Source organism: Opisthocomus hoazin, chromosome 1 (genome assembly GCF_030867145.1).
Source record: "Opisthocomus hoazin isolate bOpiHoa1 chromosome 1, bOpiHoa1.hap1, whole genome shotgun sequence".
NCBI lineage: Eukaryota > Metazoa > Chordata > Aves > Opisthocomiformes > Opisthocomidae > Opisthocomus > Opisthocomus hoazin.
Genome location: NC_134414.1, coordinates 4,247,252 through 4,266,219, shown reverse-complemented (window position 1 = coordinate 4,266,219; position 18,968 = coordinate 4,247,252). Strand labels below are relative to the sequence as shown.

General features: G+C 46.9%; 1 protein-coding gene across 3 annotated transcripts in view; it reads right to left on the bottom strand.

Moving 5' to 3' along the window:
* RAB6A (RAB6A, member RAS oncogene family) overlaps positions 1-18,968 on the bottom strand; it is a 71,665-nt gene that overhangs the window by 26,684 nt on the left and 26,013 nt on the right. For all 3 annotated transcript variants that reach the window (XM_075415309.1, XM_075415303.1, XM_075415294.1), the window contains exon 2: positions 1,446-1,504. In XM_075415309.1, coding sequence (XP_075271424.1) covers positions 1,446-1,504 — 59 coding nt within the window. The remainder of the gene's footprint in view (positions 1-1,445; positions 1,505-18,968) is intronic.

The window sequence follows — 18,968 nt, the reverse complement described above, 5'->3', positions numbered from 1 at the left end:
AGGGATGCATCAGTGACAGGTACATTGAAGCTATCTTACAAGCCCTTAAGATTTCTTGGTGGTTGAAGTCCCACTCATTCATTTTGCAATCATTTAGCATATTATGTCAGACCAGCTTCCCACAGAGAAAACTACATTATCATAAAACACAGAGGGTCAAACCTCTTCGAGAAAGAACTAGGACGCAGGCTAAGTAGAGAAAAGGAGCAGACCTGAAAGAAAAATACTGTGGGAAAAAAAAAAACAGATTAAATAAGAGAACTGCATTCACATGTCCATGTAATTACAGTGGGTAGAATCTGAAAGGATGTTTGCTCCCTTGGGAGCAATGATGTGTACTCTAGCCCTCCTACACCATAGAAGTTCTGCTTCTCCTGTAGTTAAGTGAGAATCTGCTTCTCATTCCACTCAACTTGCCTAGCAGCAGCAACAAGGAATCGCTGAAAAGGCAGGAAAGAAATCATTAAGTGGTAAAGAAATTTAAACGAGACACTTGGATAGACACTATGTAACAGAAAGTCACAGCGTTTCTCTTACTTTTTTCCCATTACCTCTTCCTACCACCCCCTAAAAAACCCTTCACGTTCACCAGGGAACAGATTTTTCTTTGCTTAGTGTATTCAGAACATAACCAAGTCATGAAACACGTCCTGCTTGGAGAAGACACACTTTATGAAACTAAAGTAATTGTATAGCTTGCCACCTTTTCAAGCTCATCCTGAATTCTGGGAGTCGGCAACAATGCCTCTCCCAGAATTCAGAAAAGCTAGCTTGCGTCAGCTTGAACTGCCCTGTCACCAAACACTAAGCAGTGAGGGGGCCGCAGGGCTGACTGGAATAAAAGACAACCACTGCTTCAGCCTCAACCAACCTAACCTTGTTTAAATAATAAATAAGCACAAATAAGCAGCCATGGGACAGGGACGTGCATAACAACCCGTTTTGTGGCCTTTGTTCCAGCAGGTAGCACAAAATAACATCCTAAAGCAGACTCGGCCTTACAGTCCACCACTTTCTACTCCGCAAGTCCTTGCTCACCCCACCGCAGAACCTCTTGCAGCTCAGCTTTGCTTTTTTTCAAGAGAGCCAGGTACCTGTTACATTTTCCCCACAGAGACATTAGATCTGTGATGGTCTGGCAGCAAAAGGTGAAAAAAACCCAAAACCCAGTAGACTTTAGTGCTATTACCCGGGTACACCTAAGCAGCCCACCCTGTCGAACCACAGCTCACCGTGCTGCAAGCAGCAGATAAGCTACTCCAGCAGACTCCACCATTGAAATGCCATTCTGAAACGTTATTAAAATATAAAGCTTGAAGATTTTATAGTGAAGAATTTGGTCAGCAAACCAACTTTTATCCACTGCAATCAAATAGATTCTTCCTGCAACGGAAGACGTGGCAACAGAGGGGCCTTACAGAAGACAGTAACGTGGATCAATTTACCTGGTAGGTGTTGTCAAAGCTGTCATACATGAACCTGGTGATCAAGGAAGTCTTCCCCACTAAAAGAAGAAAAAAAACACAGATTCAAGGGACAAATTTCAGCTCAAGTTTTCAGCAAGCAATTTAAAAATTATTTCAGAAGGAGTTTTACTCTGTCCAACAGATCCATACTGTGCAATTAAGCTTCCTACAAGCAAAAGAGCAGTTATTTGACTTTACAATTGCGAAGCCACTAGCAGACACATTTTTTATGAAAAAGGTTGGCTCCCGTATCATTCACGAGCATCAGTTTTACTCTGAAACATCACAATTCGAGACAAAAATTGAAATGATTTGATTGTTCCAGTTGCTACCAAGCCATTCAGAAATTTTAGTTGAATTAAGTGAACAAAAGTAACCGGTCTGACAACCCCTACAACAAATTATTATATACAAGGCAGCTCTTCTTGCTCTTAAAACAAGGTAACTATGTGCTTTAAGGTACATCTCGCTGTGCTTCTCCTCAATGTCACACCCTCCATATCTGTCACACACACGGCAGTCCCTGCTGTAGTATCATGGTAGCGTAAGGCAAGATTGAAGAGCATCATTGCTGAGAGGCTTGTTCACCATCTGCCCACAATGCCTGCAGTCCTCATCACTCCGTTAACTTCACCCTTCCTTTGACAAGACATTCACCGTACCTTTTTGTATAAGCAGGTTCACATGCTGTTAAAAACGCCATTACCCACCCCAGCGACGGTGCAGCTCGCGACTGGTGCATTTGCTTGGCTGTTCCGTGTTCGGGAGTCAGAAGGCGTCACTGCAGCACGTCCACGCGCACCCGACAGCCACGGCAACACAGGCGAAGCCTTTTCCACGCAGCCATTCGCCACGCTGCAGCTGCTCTGTGACTCAGCTTGGCCAGGTTAAATCACAAACTACACCAAACCGTGTCAAGAGCCTCATTTCACAACAGAGATAGACATGAACTGTGTGTATAGTAGCATTCCAGCCAGGTATCAGACCACCTTGTACTCTCATTTGCCTTAAAAGACAAGTAATACGAGGCTCAAGAGACCTTTGAGAGGTCCTGGAGGACAGGAGAGGTGCCTGAGAATTGGAGAAAGGCCAACATCACTCCAATCTTCAAAAAGGGCAAGGAGGACCCAGGGAACTACAGGCCGGTCAGCCTCACCTCCATCCCGGGAAAGGTGATGGAGCAGCTTATCCTGGAGGTCATCATGAAGCAAGTGAAGGAAAAGAAGGTTATCAGGAGTAGTCAGCATGGATTCACCAAGGGGAAATCATGCCTGACCAATCTGATAGCTTTCTACGATGACATGACTGGCTGGGTAGATGAGGGGGGAGCCATGGATGTCGTCTACCTAGACTTCAGCAAGGCTTTCGACACAGTCTCCCATGATATCCTCCTAGGGAAGCTGAGGAAGTATGGGCTGGATGAGTGGTCGGTGAGGTAGACTGAGAACTGGCTGAATGGCAGAGCTCAGAAGGCTGTCATCAGCGGCGCTGAGTCTAGTTGGAGGGCAGTAACTAGTGGTGTCCCTCAGGGGTCAGTACTGGGCCCAGTCTTGTTTAACTTCTTCATCAATGACCTGGATGAAGAGTTAGAATGTACCCTCAGCCAGTTTGCTCATGACGCAGAACTGGGAGGAGTGGTGGATATACCAGCAGGCTGTGCTGCCATTCAGCGTGACCTGGACAGGCTGGAGAGTTGGGCAGAGAGGAACCTGATGAGGGACAAGGGCAGGGTCCTGCACCTGGGGAGGAACAACCCCAGGCACCAGTACAGGCTGGGGCTGACCTGCTGCAGAGCAGCTCTGCGGAGAGGGACTGGGAGTGCTGGGGGACGACAGGGTGACCATGAGCCAGCAGCGTGCCCTGGGTGCCAAGAAGGCCAATGGGATCCTGGGGTGCATTAGGAGGGGTGTGGGCAGCAGGTCGAGGGAGGTTCTCCTTCCCCTGTACTCTGCCCTGGTGAGGCCCCATCTGGAGTACTGTGTCCAGTGCTGGGCTCCCCAGTTCAAGAAAGATGAGGAGCTACTGGAGAGAGTCCAGAGGGCTACGAGGATGATGAGGGGACTGGAGCATCTCCCCTACGAGGAGAGGCTGAGGGAACTGGGCTTGTTTAGCCTGAAGAAGAGAAGGCTGAGAGGGGACCTTAGAAATGCTTATAAATATCTCAAGGGTGGGTGTCAGGAGGATGGGGCCAAGCTCTTTTCAGTGGTGCCCAGCAACAGGACAAGGGGCAATGGGCACAAACTGAGGCACAGGAAGTTCCGTCTGAACATGAGGAAGAACTTCTTCCCTCTGAGGGTGATGGAGCCCTGGCCCAGGCTGCCCAGAGGGGCTGTGGAGCCTCCTTCTCTGGAGATATTCAAGACCCGCCTGGACAAGGTCCTGTGCAGCCTGCTCTGGGTGACCCTGCTTCGGCAGGAGGGTTGGACTGGGTGACCCACAGAGGTCCCTTCCAACCCCTACTATTCTGTGATTCTGTGATTCTGTCAGGAGGATGGGGCCAGACTCTTTCCAGTGGTGCCCAGCAACAGGACAAGGGGCAACGGGCACAAACTGAAGCCGAGGAACCTCCAGCTGAAGACGAGGAAGAACTTCTTCCCTCTGAGGGTGATGGAGCCCTGGCCCAGGCTGCCCAGAGGGGCTGTGGAGCCTCCTTCTCTGGAGATATTCCAAACCCGGCTGGCTACGGTGCTGTGCAGCCTGCTCTGGGTGACCCTGCTTCGGCAGGGGGTTGGGCTGGGTGACCCACAGAGTTCCCTTCCAACCCCGACCATTCTGTGATTCTGTTCCTTGTTTTAAAACAACCATCGTCGTAACAGTCACTTTCTTCTCTTGTAAGATCAATGACAGAGCCGGGCTGGACAAAGCCTAACTCACACTCAATGGACAAGGTTTTTCCTACCCCATGCCACCTTCACCTGGAGGGGACCAGCAAGATGGGCAGGAACTGGAACATCTCAACCTGCCTCATTTCAATATGTTTAAATACTCTTAAACTGTAGGCAAATTGTTTAGGAAACAACTGAAGTTGCTCAAGAATATATCACCTCCCGTTGCTTCCTTCTAACCTCCCTGCAGCTGGAATTTGCAGTCTCCCACTGGCAGGGGAGAAAAGCTGTATAACCTATAGTAGCCATCACACACTGCAGGTACAGATAAAAGCAGTTAGATGTGAGCAAGCCAAAGTTTGCGTCCTCCAAATAAGCTTCCAGAGATGTTAGTTCTCTGCAAGGGTGACCATCAAGAGAGCAGGGGAACTTAAGCCAAGATTTTGGGAGTGGGTTTTTTGGTGTCTTGGGTGTTGTTTGGGTTTTTTGTGGGTTTTTTTTTTCTTTTTAAATCTTAGTATAAAACTTCCAGCAAAATCTCCAGTATTCTACTGAAGCAGCACTTTAATCCATTTGCAAACTTTTAATCCATCTGCAAACAAATCAAGAGCAGCGTGGCCAGCAGGGCGAGGGAGGGGATTCTGCCCCTTTACTCCGCTCTGGTCAGACCCCACCTGGAGTCCTGCGTCCAGCTCTGGGGCCCCCAACATAGGAAGGACATGGATGTGTTGGAGCGGGGCCAGAGGAGGGCCACGAAGATGATCCGAGGGCTGGAGCACCTCTCCTACAAGGACAGGCTGAGGGAGTTGGGGCTGTTCAGCCTGGAGAAGAGAAGGCTGCGGGGTGACCTTAGAGCAGCTGCCAGTACCTGAAGGGGCTACAGGAAGGATGGAGAGGGGCTTTTCGCAAGGGTGTGCAGCGATAGGACAAGGGGGAACGGCTGTAAACTAAAAGAGGGCAGATTTAGAGTAGATATTAGGAAGAAATTCTTTCCCATGAGGGTGGTGAAACACTGGCCCAGGTTGCCCAGAGAAGCTGTGGCTGCCCCATTCCTGGCAGTGCTCAAGGCCAGGTTGGATGGAGCTCTGAGCACCCTGGTCTGGTGGAAGATGTCCCTGCTGATGGCAGGGGGGTTGGACCCAGATGGTCTTTAAGGTCCCTTCCAACCCAAACCATTCTGTGATTCTATGATACCTTCAGTTAACTCTGTAGAAGTGTAGAATCCTTTTCTCAGCCTCTGAGAAAAGGATTTTCCCAAGCGTCAAAATTTGAATTCCTGTGTGAATTTTTAACGTGTTCTGCTTCATAGGCACAATCAGGTTTCCCACAAAGATAAAAAGCTGCCTTTGCAAAGGTAGAGCAAATACTCCCTTTGGTGAGTGGGTTTTTGGAAGCAACACATCTCAGATGGGCAGGACTCCTGAATCCCTACTCAGACGTGTCCCAGGCCACCATGGATGTGCTGAACAACAGCCCAAGCTGGTGCAGGACAAGGAGCCCCAGGCTGTGAGGGGAGGAGGGTTTCACTCCGGACCCAGCAACAGTGACAAATCCTCAAGAGACAGAGATGAACGAATCCAATACCTTCCCACTGCGGCACACACCATAAATCCCAGCAAGCTGGCTTTTCCTCATGCGGCCACTGCTGCAAAGTCAGATTTAATTCCTTAGAGGTGCAAGGACATGTCATCAAACTCACAAAATAACTTGCTTTTGTAAGTTCACAACCCCTGAAGAACACTGAAGTCTTCTGGCAAATCATTTCCCTTCCCACTACACACTGAGATGCCTCGGAGGCAGTCTGCCTAGAAACTATAAAATCTGAAAAGATTTTCTATTTCATATTGCTTGAGCTTCCCTACCCTACCTTCACTCATTTCACAAAACGAGGAGAAAAAGGAGGTGTCACTTGGCTTGCTTATATTTAAGTATCTGCTTCAACCAACATTTGGATAGTGTCTTAACGCGCTTCAGTTCCAAGACATTTCTTCTCCAAACAGACCAAGGCTTTCTTTACACAGTATATGTCAACAGGCACCAGATCAAGTTAGTGTTAATACCAACTGCTTACAGTTTTAATTCCACCATGCCTACTGAAGCATCACCATTTCTCTTAAAGAAAAAAAAAAAAAAGAAAACTTGCTTTAAAAATCCTGGCAGAAGTGAAAGCCCACAATTCCCACTGTATCTATAATTAAAAGGAAAAGTCAGTGAATCTTCTCTTCAGAACTTCACAAGTTTAGATTATATAAACAGCCACCTTGTCCACAGGGTTATGGGCTTTAAACGTTCCCTCTTTGAGGGAGCTGCTTCACACCATCTCACCTCTCCCCAGCCTCCCCACACACACCGCCCTGCCTGCCAACGGCAGCAACTATCCCCAGCCCTACGAAAAATAGCCGGATGAATCACCTTCGGATTCATAGACCATCTGTTGCGCACCAAAGCGACGCGGACGCATATGCCGATTCTCCTGTGGAAGCCACGCTGCTGCAAGCCCTGCTGCAGAGAGCTCGAATAGAGAACAAAACCACACAGAAATTAATCCATTGTCATTTCTGTTGATCACATTTCTCCCATGCGGAGGCAAGGCACAGGCCCCTGGGCTAGTCAGTGCTTAAGCGTTGTCACACGTGATTTGGTGAGTACACCAAGTACTCCAACGTGCTAACTGTATTTATGACAGACCTAACACAACAGTTACAAACTAAAATCCCAGTACGGATAATCCCTCACAGAGGGAAAACTGTTCAGCCTGGAGAAGAGAAGGCTGAGAGGGGAACTTAGAAATGCTTATAAATATCTCAAGGGTGGGTGTCAGGAGGATGGGGCCAGACTCTTTCCAGTGGTGCCCAGCGACAGGACAAGGGGCAACGGGCACAAACTGAAGCCGAGGAAGCTGCAGCTGAACCCGAGGAAGAACTTCTTCCCTCTGAGGGTGACGGAGCCCTGGCCCAGGCTGCCCAGAGGGGCTGTGGAGTCTCCTTCTCTGGAGATATTCCAACCCTGGCTGGCCGCGGTGCTGTGCAGCCTGCTCTGGGTGACCCTGCTTCGGCAGGGGCTTGGACCGGGTGACCCACAGAGGTCCCTGCCAACTTTCTGGGATTCTGTGATACCTCATCGTGCAGCTAGCACACCACAACCTGCAGAAATTGCTGATCTCTCTTCCCTCCCTTGGCAGAGCAATAAGGAAAGGCCGTCGAGCCACAGTTCACCATTTGCTTTTGGAGTCAAGCCCCTGGGCTCTTGGATGAGTTTTGTTTTTAAATCAGTTTTTATTCAGAACGCCGTTACGGACTGTGAAGCCCCTGTGCATAACTTTAAATAAAAATGACAATAATAAAGAACATTGCCAAAAAAAGAACCAATTTCTTGACGGACTCTCTCTGCAGGAGAGTCTGAATCCCATTCTGTTACATATTCTCACTTGTTTTCTGTTCTGTCTTGCTGGCTGTATGTTTATGGAATTCATGGAAGGCCTTAATTCGGGAGTGATTGGAAGCAAGTTAGAGGACAGAATCAGAATTCAAAATAATCTTGAAAAATGCAGAAGTGACCTCAAGAGGAAAATGAAGCTCAGCAGGGAGAAGTAGCAGAAGGTAACACACACAGACAAGAACAAGTGCCTGCTTACAACACATTGCAAACAACTGGGTAAGCAATCTGGGGGTTATAACCAAAGGAAGCAGATAAGACAGTCAAGACTTCAGCCCTGCTTTATCAAGCAGTTTTTTAAAAATCTACTGGGTTAATTTAATCTCTTGGAAGAATTCCAACACACAAATATGTCCAGGGAAGCATTAGTCAGCGATGTAGTATCATACGACGTCCTTTAGGCCAAAATATTTCTGGTATGCTGCTGGGACAAAAAGTTAACATTATCCTTGGAGGAATAAAGGCGGGGGAGGAAATGCTGCCAATGGGGTTTTACTGCAGGGCACAGCTTTGGCTGGAGCAGGGAAGGGGGTTCTGCTGGACACACTGACAGCAAAGCAGGAAAAACATCAAACAATTCAGGAGAAGGAGTTTTTTGGCAAGAAAAAAAAGGCAGCTTGCACAGTTTACACAGAACTAGTGAAAGGTGACGGACAGCAGAGAAGTAACTTCGTGATAAGGAAAGGTGGCCTCCAGCCTCTTTTCTCTCTGTAGATCAAGATCTAATAGCTGAAAGCCAAGTCCAAACAAAGCCCTACCAGAACAGGCACACAATTTTAAAAGTGAGGGTAGTAAACTCTGAAATCACCTGTTCAGCTGGGCACTGGGTTCTCCTCCATTCTTGGCACGCAGAGTTGTCAGATGTCTTTCCATCGTGGGAATTTACACGAAAGGCATCCGAGAATTTTTTGAAGCAGAGGGAAGCTAAGAAAATGAGTGATTAACCAAAGAAACCATTTGTTCCAACACTGCACCTGAACACCAGTTCTGGAAACTCTTCTGTCGTTACATGGCTGAACAACAGTAGAAGCGTGGGTTTCATCAGATGAGTTTTCTGCTCCTTCAAGCTTTTGAAAGAGCAAAAACAAAGTCCACGTTAACCAGCTCCTAATCACACACCTGCGGCTCTGACACCGCTGCTTAAGTGCGCAGATGATCAATGTACGCTCCCGCATGGAAAGGCAACCAGCTCCAATTGGAATTTTTAAGCTTGTATCTGACTTGCTCAGATGGTTTTCTTCAGCTACACCAGCTCTGGAAGAACCTAGACCTAGAGCTCACTGGCAGCTCCCACACTGAGCTCGGTACTCACCCTCCCAACCATCAGAGCCGAACAGCACACACTAACGCACGCGCTGCGGAGCCTGCCGGGAGCTTCATTCTCGGAGGCTGGGGGAAGAGCAGAGAGAGAGAAATGTTCTGCCGGACAAGGCAGTAAGTGAAAGCATTCATCCACATTAACTCTGCTAAGCTGCAATGTGTTAATATGTTATGGGACAGCAGGCTGTTCTGACATATAAAAATAGGAAACTCCTAAAAGGAAAGGTTTGATCGCTGGTTCGGCCCAGAAATAAGTACATGCCCAAATACTAACATCCTCCTAAATCAGCAAGTGCATCAGTGGCAGCAAACAGCAAAGCATCCAAAGCACATAATCGAGTTAAAAGATGGGAAACTTGTGAAGTTTCTATCAGTGAAATTGCCATTAACCACGAGGGCCCAAATTCAAAGCCTTCAACAGCTAATTGAGTCAACCTGATCGATACTCTTTGTCTGGAAGCCTCGAGCCACTGCCGAGCGCTTATTTCAGAAAGAGCATTCATCTGCAAGATGAGATCAATACGCTAATCTCGTGGTTCCAGCAACTTTGATCTGACAGCAGCGACTGCAGAGATTTCAAGGTCGTTCATCTGATTCTTGAAGACTGCCTTGTCCTGCTTCTGGGGCCTTGCATGCTGGGGGTTGGTACATCCAGCGCCAGCCACCACTAACGACATTGATTAATGGCGGGTACCAACACCTCCTCCGTGCCAGCGCGTGCAGAATTCGTGCTCCCGGCTGCCGCTGCCAGCCCTGCCAGCAGCACTCCACGCCGTGCGCTGCAACGAGTCACTGGGGAGACTCGCACAAGAGCCAGGGATGGAAGAGACCCATTCGATAACACAAATCATCTCCCCGCCAGCGTGGGATTAGAAAGTCATTTGTTGCCAGGCAGAGTCTGCAAAGGGCTCAGGCAACAGTGAAGAGTGACCTACAACGGAAGAGTAATTGGGATTGTGCCATTTCTACTGTATGATGTATGAGGAGCAGGCCTTGCATCCCCATTTCATTTTCTTAGGCACATGTTTGCCTCTTTTATACTAGAGATTCACATCTTGTCCAACGATTCTTCCAGAAAAGTCACATTTAAATCTTAGAGTCGACACTGGTTGTTGTTCAGCACTTCCAGAGCATTAGCAATGGAAAAAAAAAAAGGCCAAGAAACAGCTTCAAAGTAAAATAATCTTTAAAATAATCAATCTATCCGGCCTTTTCACTGTAAATCTAAAAAATTCCACTTGACCTCTCCCAGTTCTCAGAGGCAGACTTGGGTGACAGATATCCAACTTGCTAAAAGCCTAAGTTAAAGAGAGGAAGATGAAGAAAGCCTTCTCATCACACATACAGCTAAATCGCAGCGTAATCCCAAAACTCCGCTTGCCCTTTGCAAGGCTCCTTTAAGATACGGTTGAAGGATAAACCCCAGTGACAATACAACTTTTCTTTCACAGATAAGCTCACCTCAAAATCTGCACTGGAAGTATTTCCTTTACTAGACACACCGTAGCACAGCTAATCCAGCAGTAACCGAGGTGCTGACAAGGAACAGTATCTCTTACTGAGAAGTCAAACTCCGTTCCGCCCTCAACTCTCAAAACAGATGACTCGATACCACTCGAGGTGTCCTGCTGAAAGCTGTAGCTCCAAGGTCCTCCAACTCCCGGCCTCACAGCAAGTTCACATTTGCTGGTACTTCAGACCCAATGCTTAGAAGAGTTGCTGAAACTCAAAGATTTAATGCTCAGGATCAGAGAATTTGCTGGTCCAGATCTGGAATAAACAACCCACGGCAACAAGAGCAAAAAGGAATCCTAAGAACAATATACTGAATTATGAATGCATGAAAAGCATTTTTAGATTTTTATTTAGAAAGAAGCCTCAAAAGGAGGATTCTTATAGTTGACTTTAAATGATCTGTATGAGCCAGGAATCAAGAAGAATATTTTTAGGTATGTCAGTCTGAGCTCTTAAAACAGAAATGCTGCATTAAAGCGATTAAAGCAGCTTCTTTTTTTAAAAAAAAAAATCCTCCTCTGCTCTTCACTGTCAAGCTACAGAAATTTCACCCAGTTCCCCCAAAGCCAGAAACGAAACTCATTCATTATCCCGAAGACACTGGCAGAGGCAGCAGACTGCATTCATCTGACACATCCTCAGGAAGATGAAGTTTATCCATAGTCGCAGCTGAGGAACTCGGAGGACAGCACCAAGCCCAGCCACGGAGAGCAGAGGTAAAAGGCTGAGCTGATGTGGTCTTGCCTCCTTCCTCTAACTAAAGAATTTTTTACCCTGAAGTTGCCTTTTTCCCCCCACTGATTCCACTTCTGCTCTACTGTCAAATCTCTTTTATTCTGCTATTTCTTTCCTGATGCAGGATGCCAGACGAGGTCAGACCAAAGGACCACCTGAGCCAATATTCTGCATCCCTAAGTCCCCAATAAATCAAAAAAAAAAAAAAAATCCAGGAAAAGAAAACATCAGAAGCAAGTCTGCAAAGAATAAACCTTGAAATACATCCACGGATCTACCCTCAGTAAGTGGCTTTGTTTACAACTAAAAAATACAGTTGGATAAAAAAAAAAAATCAGTCACTTTTAAAAAAAAAAAAAGTATGGCTACAGATTATTTTTTATTTTAAGAGCAAAGGGCAGTATTAAACGTGCATTTATCAGCCACTTTCAAGGCATGTTTTGGCTATGCAGGATGAAGCTGGCTGAAGGATGCCCTCCCAGCCTGGCTGCCCCCATTGATTCCGGGAAATCAGAACATTTTGTACTGTTAACACTACAAAAACTGTGCAAGTCACTTTCGTACTACTTCAGCAGTTCTTGCATTATACCCCAGTAGCAATGGCTTCTTTATGTACAAACAAAATGGTTCAAATAGCCTCTTTTACGACAGTTTATTCCCAGCCTAGTTAAAGATCTAGGTTACAAAGCACACTCCTGTCCTTTTAAACAGATTTGCTTCTTTAAGACAGAATTTAAGATTCTGCTTAGGAAGTTAATACAGAATATCCAGAGTTACAAGGAAACAAGACCCAGAAAAGCAAGGAACAGTTTGGGTGGGATTTTTTTTTTTTTTTAATAATTTTAGTAATTAAAGAGATGTTCCATCATTTCCTACTTCAAATGTATTTTTATTTCATTCGTCCCAGAGAACAGAGGCAACTCACCTTGACTTTAACTGCTCGTATTTGTCATATTTATTTTAAATAGAAAAAATAATGGACTAAAGCGTGCAGCCTAGATCAAACACACAAAAATCAGCAAAGGAAATTAAAGTACCGACAGCAAATCCATCACCTTCGGATCAAGCGAAGCACAGGGAGCCCTGAGCATACTCTGAATAGAAAGCCCATTTAACACACTTCCAGCAGTTTTGTCGCTCCTACTATCGTTGCAACCTCTATGACAAAGGAAATTTGCAGCTGCATTGCTCTACACAGGAACTATGGGCCGGTGAAGATCTGCAGATAACTTGCTGATGCAAAACACTGATATTTATGTATTTCTTTGGCAGTTGACGTTTTGGTCCATCATAAGGATACTTCTAAATTGCAAAAAATAAGCCAAAAGTCCTTCAAGAACTTCAAAGCAGGTTGTACAGGCTGCAGACGACTGAACTCCACCAAGCTCCACGCTGGGAGCCCTCTGCACACAGCAAACGCCAGCGGCAGCGCAGGAAACCGCCTGGTGCTTTGCGAACAACGGATCGTCACACGGTGACAAACAGCAGCAAAGACGCCGCTGGCAGCGTCAGCGGTTCGTACATGGTTGGGGGGCAGGGGAAAGAAGGACAGACAACAGAAACCAGTTCAAAAAGGGGGGTTGGCAGTTTATTTGTGTAGGTTCTATGGCATCTGACCCCAAAAAGTAAATCTAGAACGGCAGACACAATCAATACCGATGTCCAACAACAGTAGCTGACCTTTTTAGGCCAATGAATCCCTGCCAATCCTGCTTTTCAGGTCACCACCCACAACAAAACTTTTTTTTCCCCCCTTTAATTAACTGCACTATTGAAAACTGTTTGATACAGTCCTGGATCAATTGCTTTGACCTTTGGGATTGCCGGTAGTCTGTAGCTCTCAATTTGAGAATCATTGGCTTGTACCCACAAAACAGAGCAGCCACATTAGCTTACCGCTCCTGGGGTACACATCTCACACCTTGCACACTGCCAGCACAGCTGTATCCAGCCACACATCTGTAAAATACACTGCGATGCTAGCGTCGTGCTACTGCATAATACCAGGGACGTGCACTATGCTTACCAAAATCCACAGTCTGAAGTCTGAAAAAAGGCATGAAACCAGCACCATCATCACACACACAGAATCCCAGCATGGCAGGGGTTGGCAGGGTCCTCTGGGGATCCCCCAGCCCAACCCCCTGCCGAAGCAGGGTCACCCAGAGCAGGCTGCACAGCACCGTGGCCAGCCGGGGTTGGAATATCTCCAGAGAAGGAGACTCCACAGCCCCTCTGGGCAGCCTGGGCCAGGGCTCTGTCACCCTCAGAGGGAAGAAGTTCTTCCTCGGCTTCAGCTGGAACTTCCTCGGCTTCAGTTTGTGCCCATTGCCCCTTGTCCTGTCGCTGGGCACCACTGAAAAGAGTCTGGCCCCATCCTCCTGACACCCACCATGAAGAGATTTATTGGCATTTCTAAGGTCCCCTCGCAGCCTTCTCTTCTCCAGGCTGAACAAGCCCAGCTCCCTCAGCCTTTCCTCGTAGGAGAGATGCTCCAGTCCCCTCATCATCCTCATAGCCCTCCTCTGGACTCTCTCCAGTAGCTCCTCATCTTTCTTGAACTGGGGAGCCTAGCACTGGACACAGCACTGCAGATGGGGCCTCACCAGGGCAGAGGAGAGGGGAAGGAGAACCTCCCTTGACCTGCTGCCCACACTCCTCCTAATGCACCCCAGGAGACCACTGGCCTTCTTGGCAACCAGGGCACACTGCCGGCTCATGGTTAACCTGTCACCCCCCAGCACTCCCAGGTCCTTCTCCCTCTCCTTGCAATGCCTACAAGGTAGCAGGTATATGACAACGTGTTTCTTTTGATTCAAACTCACCGTAAGCAGAAGCCTAAGCAATAACTGTCCCCTTAGCATTATTTCATACAAAACAGTATCTCCATTCACTAGGCTCTTACAGCTGGAGGTGAGGAAAGAAGGCGGCTCCAGCTGCCATCAATGGCACCTTGCCCTTACACCTCCTCTCTCCCTTTTCCTCCTCAAATTAAAACAGCAACAGATCAAGAGAGTAAAACCCAAGTGAAACACATGCTAAAATTCACTAGCATAAGGTCCGTCAGGATTTTCACTAGCTCTCCCACCTCTTCTCTCCTCACCTTTGACAAGATCCACCACCCTTCCCCGCCGAAGCTCTCACCCTTACGTGTTGTTCCCACCTGCCCTTGTGGGCTCCAGCACCGGCAGAGACATTTCACACCGTACTCGGCTGCGACAGCTTGGGCTGACCGGGCATTATTTCTTATCAGAAGCTGTGAGACAGACGAGCCCGGGGGAATTCCCAGCGGAGGATTCCCACAGTCTGATGTCATTCCCGCAGCAGCCCGTCCAGCCTTAGAGAAGGGCAGGGAAAGGTGTGCTTTGCATTTCTTTATTTTCTTTTTACAATTGTCAGTCAGCAGTTGACAAAACAGTATGAAATAACTGACCACAGCCATCACCAGAGTTGTTCAAAGACCATTTATATTACAAGCAATCAAAATTAATAACTCTATAAAAATTGAATGGAAAGTATGAGAGGGTTTTGGAAGCCCGAGGTAATCCTGAAGCATATCAACTATTATTTCTTTTTCATCCCAGGCTGTAGCATTGGACATTGCATAGAATCTTCACGGCCTTACAAACCCTGAAGTCTCAAACTCCTAGTGTAAATTAGTACCAGCGCCCAGTCCTCTGGCTCAGGTTAAGATGTGCTGCTCACAATCTAGCTCCTGTTCAGGGAAGATGCCGGGAGAAGTACAGGCTTGGGGTGGACGTGCTGGAGAGCAGCTCTGTGGAGAGGGACCTGGGCGTCCTGGTGGACGACAGGGTGACCATGAGCCAGCAGTGTGCCCTGGCTGCCAAGAAAGCCAATGGGATCCTGGGGTGCATCAAGAAGAGTGTGGCCAGCAGGACGAGGGAGGTTCTCCTTCCCCTCTACACTGCCCTGGGGAGGCCCCATCTGCAGTGTTGTGTCCAGTGCTGGGCTCCCCAGTTCAAGAAAGATGAAGAGCTACTGGAGAGAGTCCAGCGGAGGGCTACGAGGATGAGGAAGGGACTGGAACATCTCCCCTACGAGGAAAGGCTGAGGGAGCTGGGCTTGTTCATCCTGGAGAAGAGAAGGCTGCGAGGGGACCTAATAAATGCTTACAAATATCTGAAGGGTGGGTGTCAGGAGGATGGGGCCAAGCTCTTTTCAGTGGTGCCCAGTGACAGGACAAGGGGCAATGGGCACAAACTGAGGCATAGGAAGTTCTGACTGAAGATGAGGAAGAACTTCTTCCCTCTGAGGGTGACGGAGCCCTGGCCCAGGCTGCCCAGAGGGCCTGTGGAGTCTCCTTCTCTGGAGATATTCAAGACCCACCTGGACAAGGTCCTGTGCAGCCTGCTGTAGGTGACCCTGCTTCGGCAGGAGGGTTGGACTAGATGACCCACAGAGGTCCCTTCCAACCCCTACTATTCTGTGATTCTGTGAAGGGTTGATCCTCTTCAAAATTCACCTTTTTTTTGTTTTGTTTTTTAAACACACACTTTAACACCTTCCCAGATGAACAGTAATAGCACTGCCCCAGTTAAGGAAACTGGGAGCAATGGCTCTACACAAAACTAGTTTCAGGAGATACAGCACCTGGCCAACGAACCAGTTCACGACAGTAACTGGCCTCAGAAACGCACCCTTTCCCCTCCCCTCCATGCAGAGCCCCAAGTATTTCAAAGCACTCAAAGATACTGAACAAAGGTGACTTCTTTTCTCATTGTAAATTTGATTCCCTTAGTCCTGCCACAGATTCTAGGCAATCTGGGCTTCTCAAGGAAAGCAGAGATGGTTTTATTACAGCTGAGTATCTGCTTAAGGTGCAAAGACAAGTTTTACTCATTATTACAGTTAAGTAAGAAACAGCATGGTCAGAATGTTTGTTGCAGAAGAAATATCCCTTTTCCTTTTACCATGTAACGATCAAGTGCCTTGAACTTCGGTCAACTCTTTATGACGGAAGAATTTCCGAGCAAAATATTTTAAAGCCTCGGTACCTCAGCAGCTCCCAGCAACCTCCAAACCCCAGAACCTGTGACATCAGCCTTTTAGCTCACTAGACAGCCTTCAGCACTCGGGTGTTAAAAAAAGCCTGCGTTTAACAAACCAGAACAAACCATCAGCTAGGTACACAAGCCTAAATGGATGGCAGGGTGCATCCATGAATATTTATGACTGTCTGGTGCAGAACAGCAGGCAGGGAAGCAACGGAGTCGAGTGAACTAGCATGATATAACAAGGAATGACACCTACCCAGGAGATGAGCACACACACAGCTATTATGTGAACGGCTGATATCATCTGCAGCTTATTCCCACACGCTACAATAACAGGGGGCACAAAGAAAGGAAGCCAGTCCATTTCCACGGCAGCACCATTTTAAACACTAAATATACAAAAAAAGATCCAATGATCCCACATTTCACACGCGTTGCTGTTCACTCAACGCTTTTGCTTTTCCTTTCAGAGGCAGAGGGTATCATCTGATCTTCCTAAAGGATTCTAAAGAGTTACGGCAAAAATATCTACTAGATCTATATTTGTTAGAGCTGCAGAAAATCAGTGAATTTTGCAGCTCCTTAAGTCTCAGTGGAGCATGGTCCAACTAGACCCCACTAAAGCTATGTGTCACTCAGGAGGCAAAAATTTAACCCTTCTCCCTGGCCATAGCCGAAGACTAATTTTTAATGGCTTTACTAGAAATTGATAAATCTGCATTTCAAGCCATGTCCAGAATTATGCCAGTTTCACAAGCATTTGAGACCATGCTGGAAGACAAGCCCTTGCTACTGAGAAGCAAATAGGAATCATAATTTTGTCACAACCCAGATGTCATCAGAGCAAAGGGGTTTTACTTCCATTCAATCTCCGCAGGCAATAACCCACACAAACAAGAGTTTTCATGCCTGCTGCCTGGCCGACTGCTCTTTCCTGTCAAGCACTTCCCACAATTTACCAAAAGGGGCCAATTACTCCCTTATCTACAACAACCAGTAATCAAATGATTAACACTTCAGTAGCTGCCTTATAAAAAAAGATGACTATGAAAATACATGGTAGTCTGAAAACCTCATTAATTTTCATGCAGCCTTTTCTTTGAGTACCCCAGAAGAGCATGTACACAGGGCTGTTTTCCTAACAGAAGTGATGAGGCCCTGCTTGTGCCACAATACTTCACCCAAGACAGAAGGAAATTCAGGCTGAAGCACTTTTCTGACCTAAAAAGTATTTTTCCCAGGGTGTTGGTAACAGCTGTGCCCAGCAAGGCCTGTAACATGCGAACACTGGTGCTACACAAAAGCAGAAGGTTAAGTAACATCAGTTCTGCCAAGCCAGAGAGTTGGGTTCTTAGTCTTATATTCCTGCTAAGGAAACCACCAGTTCTGGTTCAACATAGAATCAGAGACTGGTTTGGGTTGGAAGGGACCTTAAAGATCATCTGGTTCCAACCCCCCTGCCATCAGCAGGGACATCTTCCACCAGACAAGGGTGCTCAGAGCTCCATCCAACCTGGCCTTCAACACTGCCAGGGAGGGGGCAGCCACAGCTTCTCTGGGCAACCTGGGCCAGTATTTCACCATCCTCATGGGGAAGAATTTCTTCCTAATATCTAATTGAAATCTGCCCTCTTTTAGTTGAGAGCCATTCCCCCTTGTCCTATCACTACACACCCTTGTGAAAAGCCCCTCTCCATCCTTCCTGTAGGCCCCTTCAGGTACTGGCAGCTGCTCTAAGGTCACCCCGGAGCCTTCTCTTCTCCAGGCTGAACAGCCCCAACTCCCTCAGCCTGTCCTTGTAGGAGAGGTGCTCCAGCCCTCTGATGCTCAGACTTCAACAGGATAAGCACCTGTCTCAAGAGTAAAACACGGTCTTTGATAGCCCGGTTGTCCCTGACAAGATGCACTTCATTTACTGGCGCACTAAATAGGACCAAGATTCACACTCATGACCTAAAGCCCTGCAGACAGCAGATTATTTATGCTAATATATGAAGACTTGCTTTAGGTGCTTCATTCAGAGGGATCAGGACTGAAGTAAGGACTGGTGGAACCAAGAACAGAAAAGCTGCCCTGGCTACAGCGACTGTCTTGCAGAAGGAATCTGCAATAGATTTGGGCACAAGTACTGAATTTTTGGGAGTACCATGCTCCTTAAGTAAATTAGTCTTCCAGCTGAGTCTGATGACTAACAAATATATTCACAGCGATTTGAGAAGTTCTGAATCTGTATTAACTGAAGTATTAGTTTGTGTCAAGTTTCTGCTCCAGACTTTTTTTTTTACTAATATTACTATAGGAGATACACAGGAAATATCAGCTCCGCGAAACTACACTCCCAATCTTGTTTTTAAGTAAAAGTCAACACGATCCAATGCAGAGAAATTCTGCAGAACCTGAGGATTTATTTTCTCTCTCTCCAAGTGAGAGAAGCTTTCCAAAACCTAGCAGTTCACGACTGCTTCATGTCTTGAATTTGAAGTTCCCAGTCTTTAGATTAGCTAAACTCCTGGATACAGATTAAACCTAGCTGAACACTTAATATCTTAGCCTCTGTAAGAGAGAATGCATAGCTAGTTAGTGAAAGCTATTAAAAAATTGCTTTTTCCTTAAATGAAATTTCTCCATCTTGTTCCTAATCTGCACTATCAATTTTC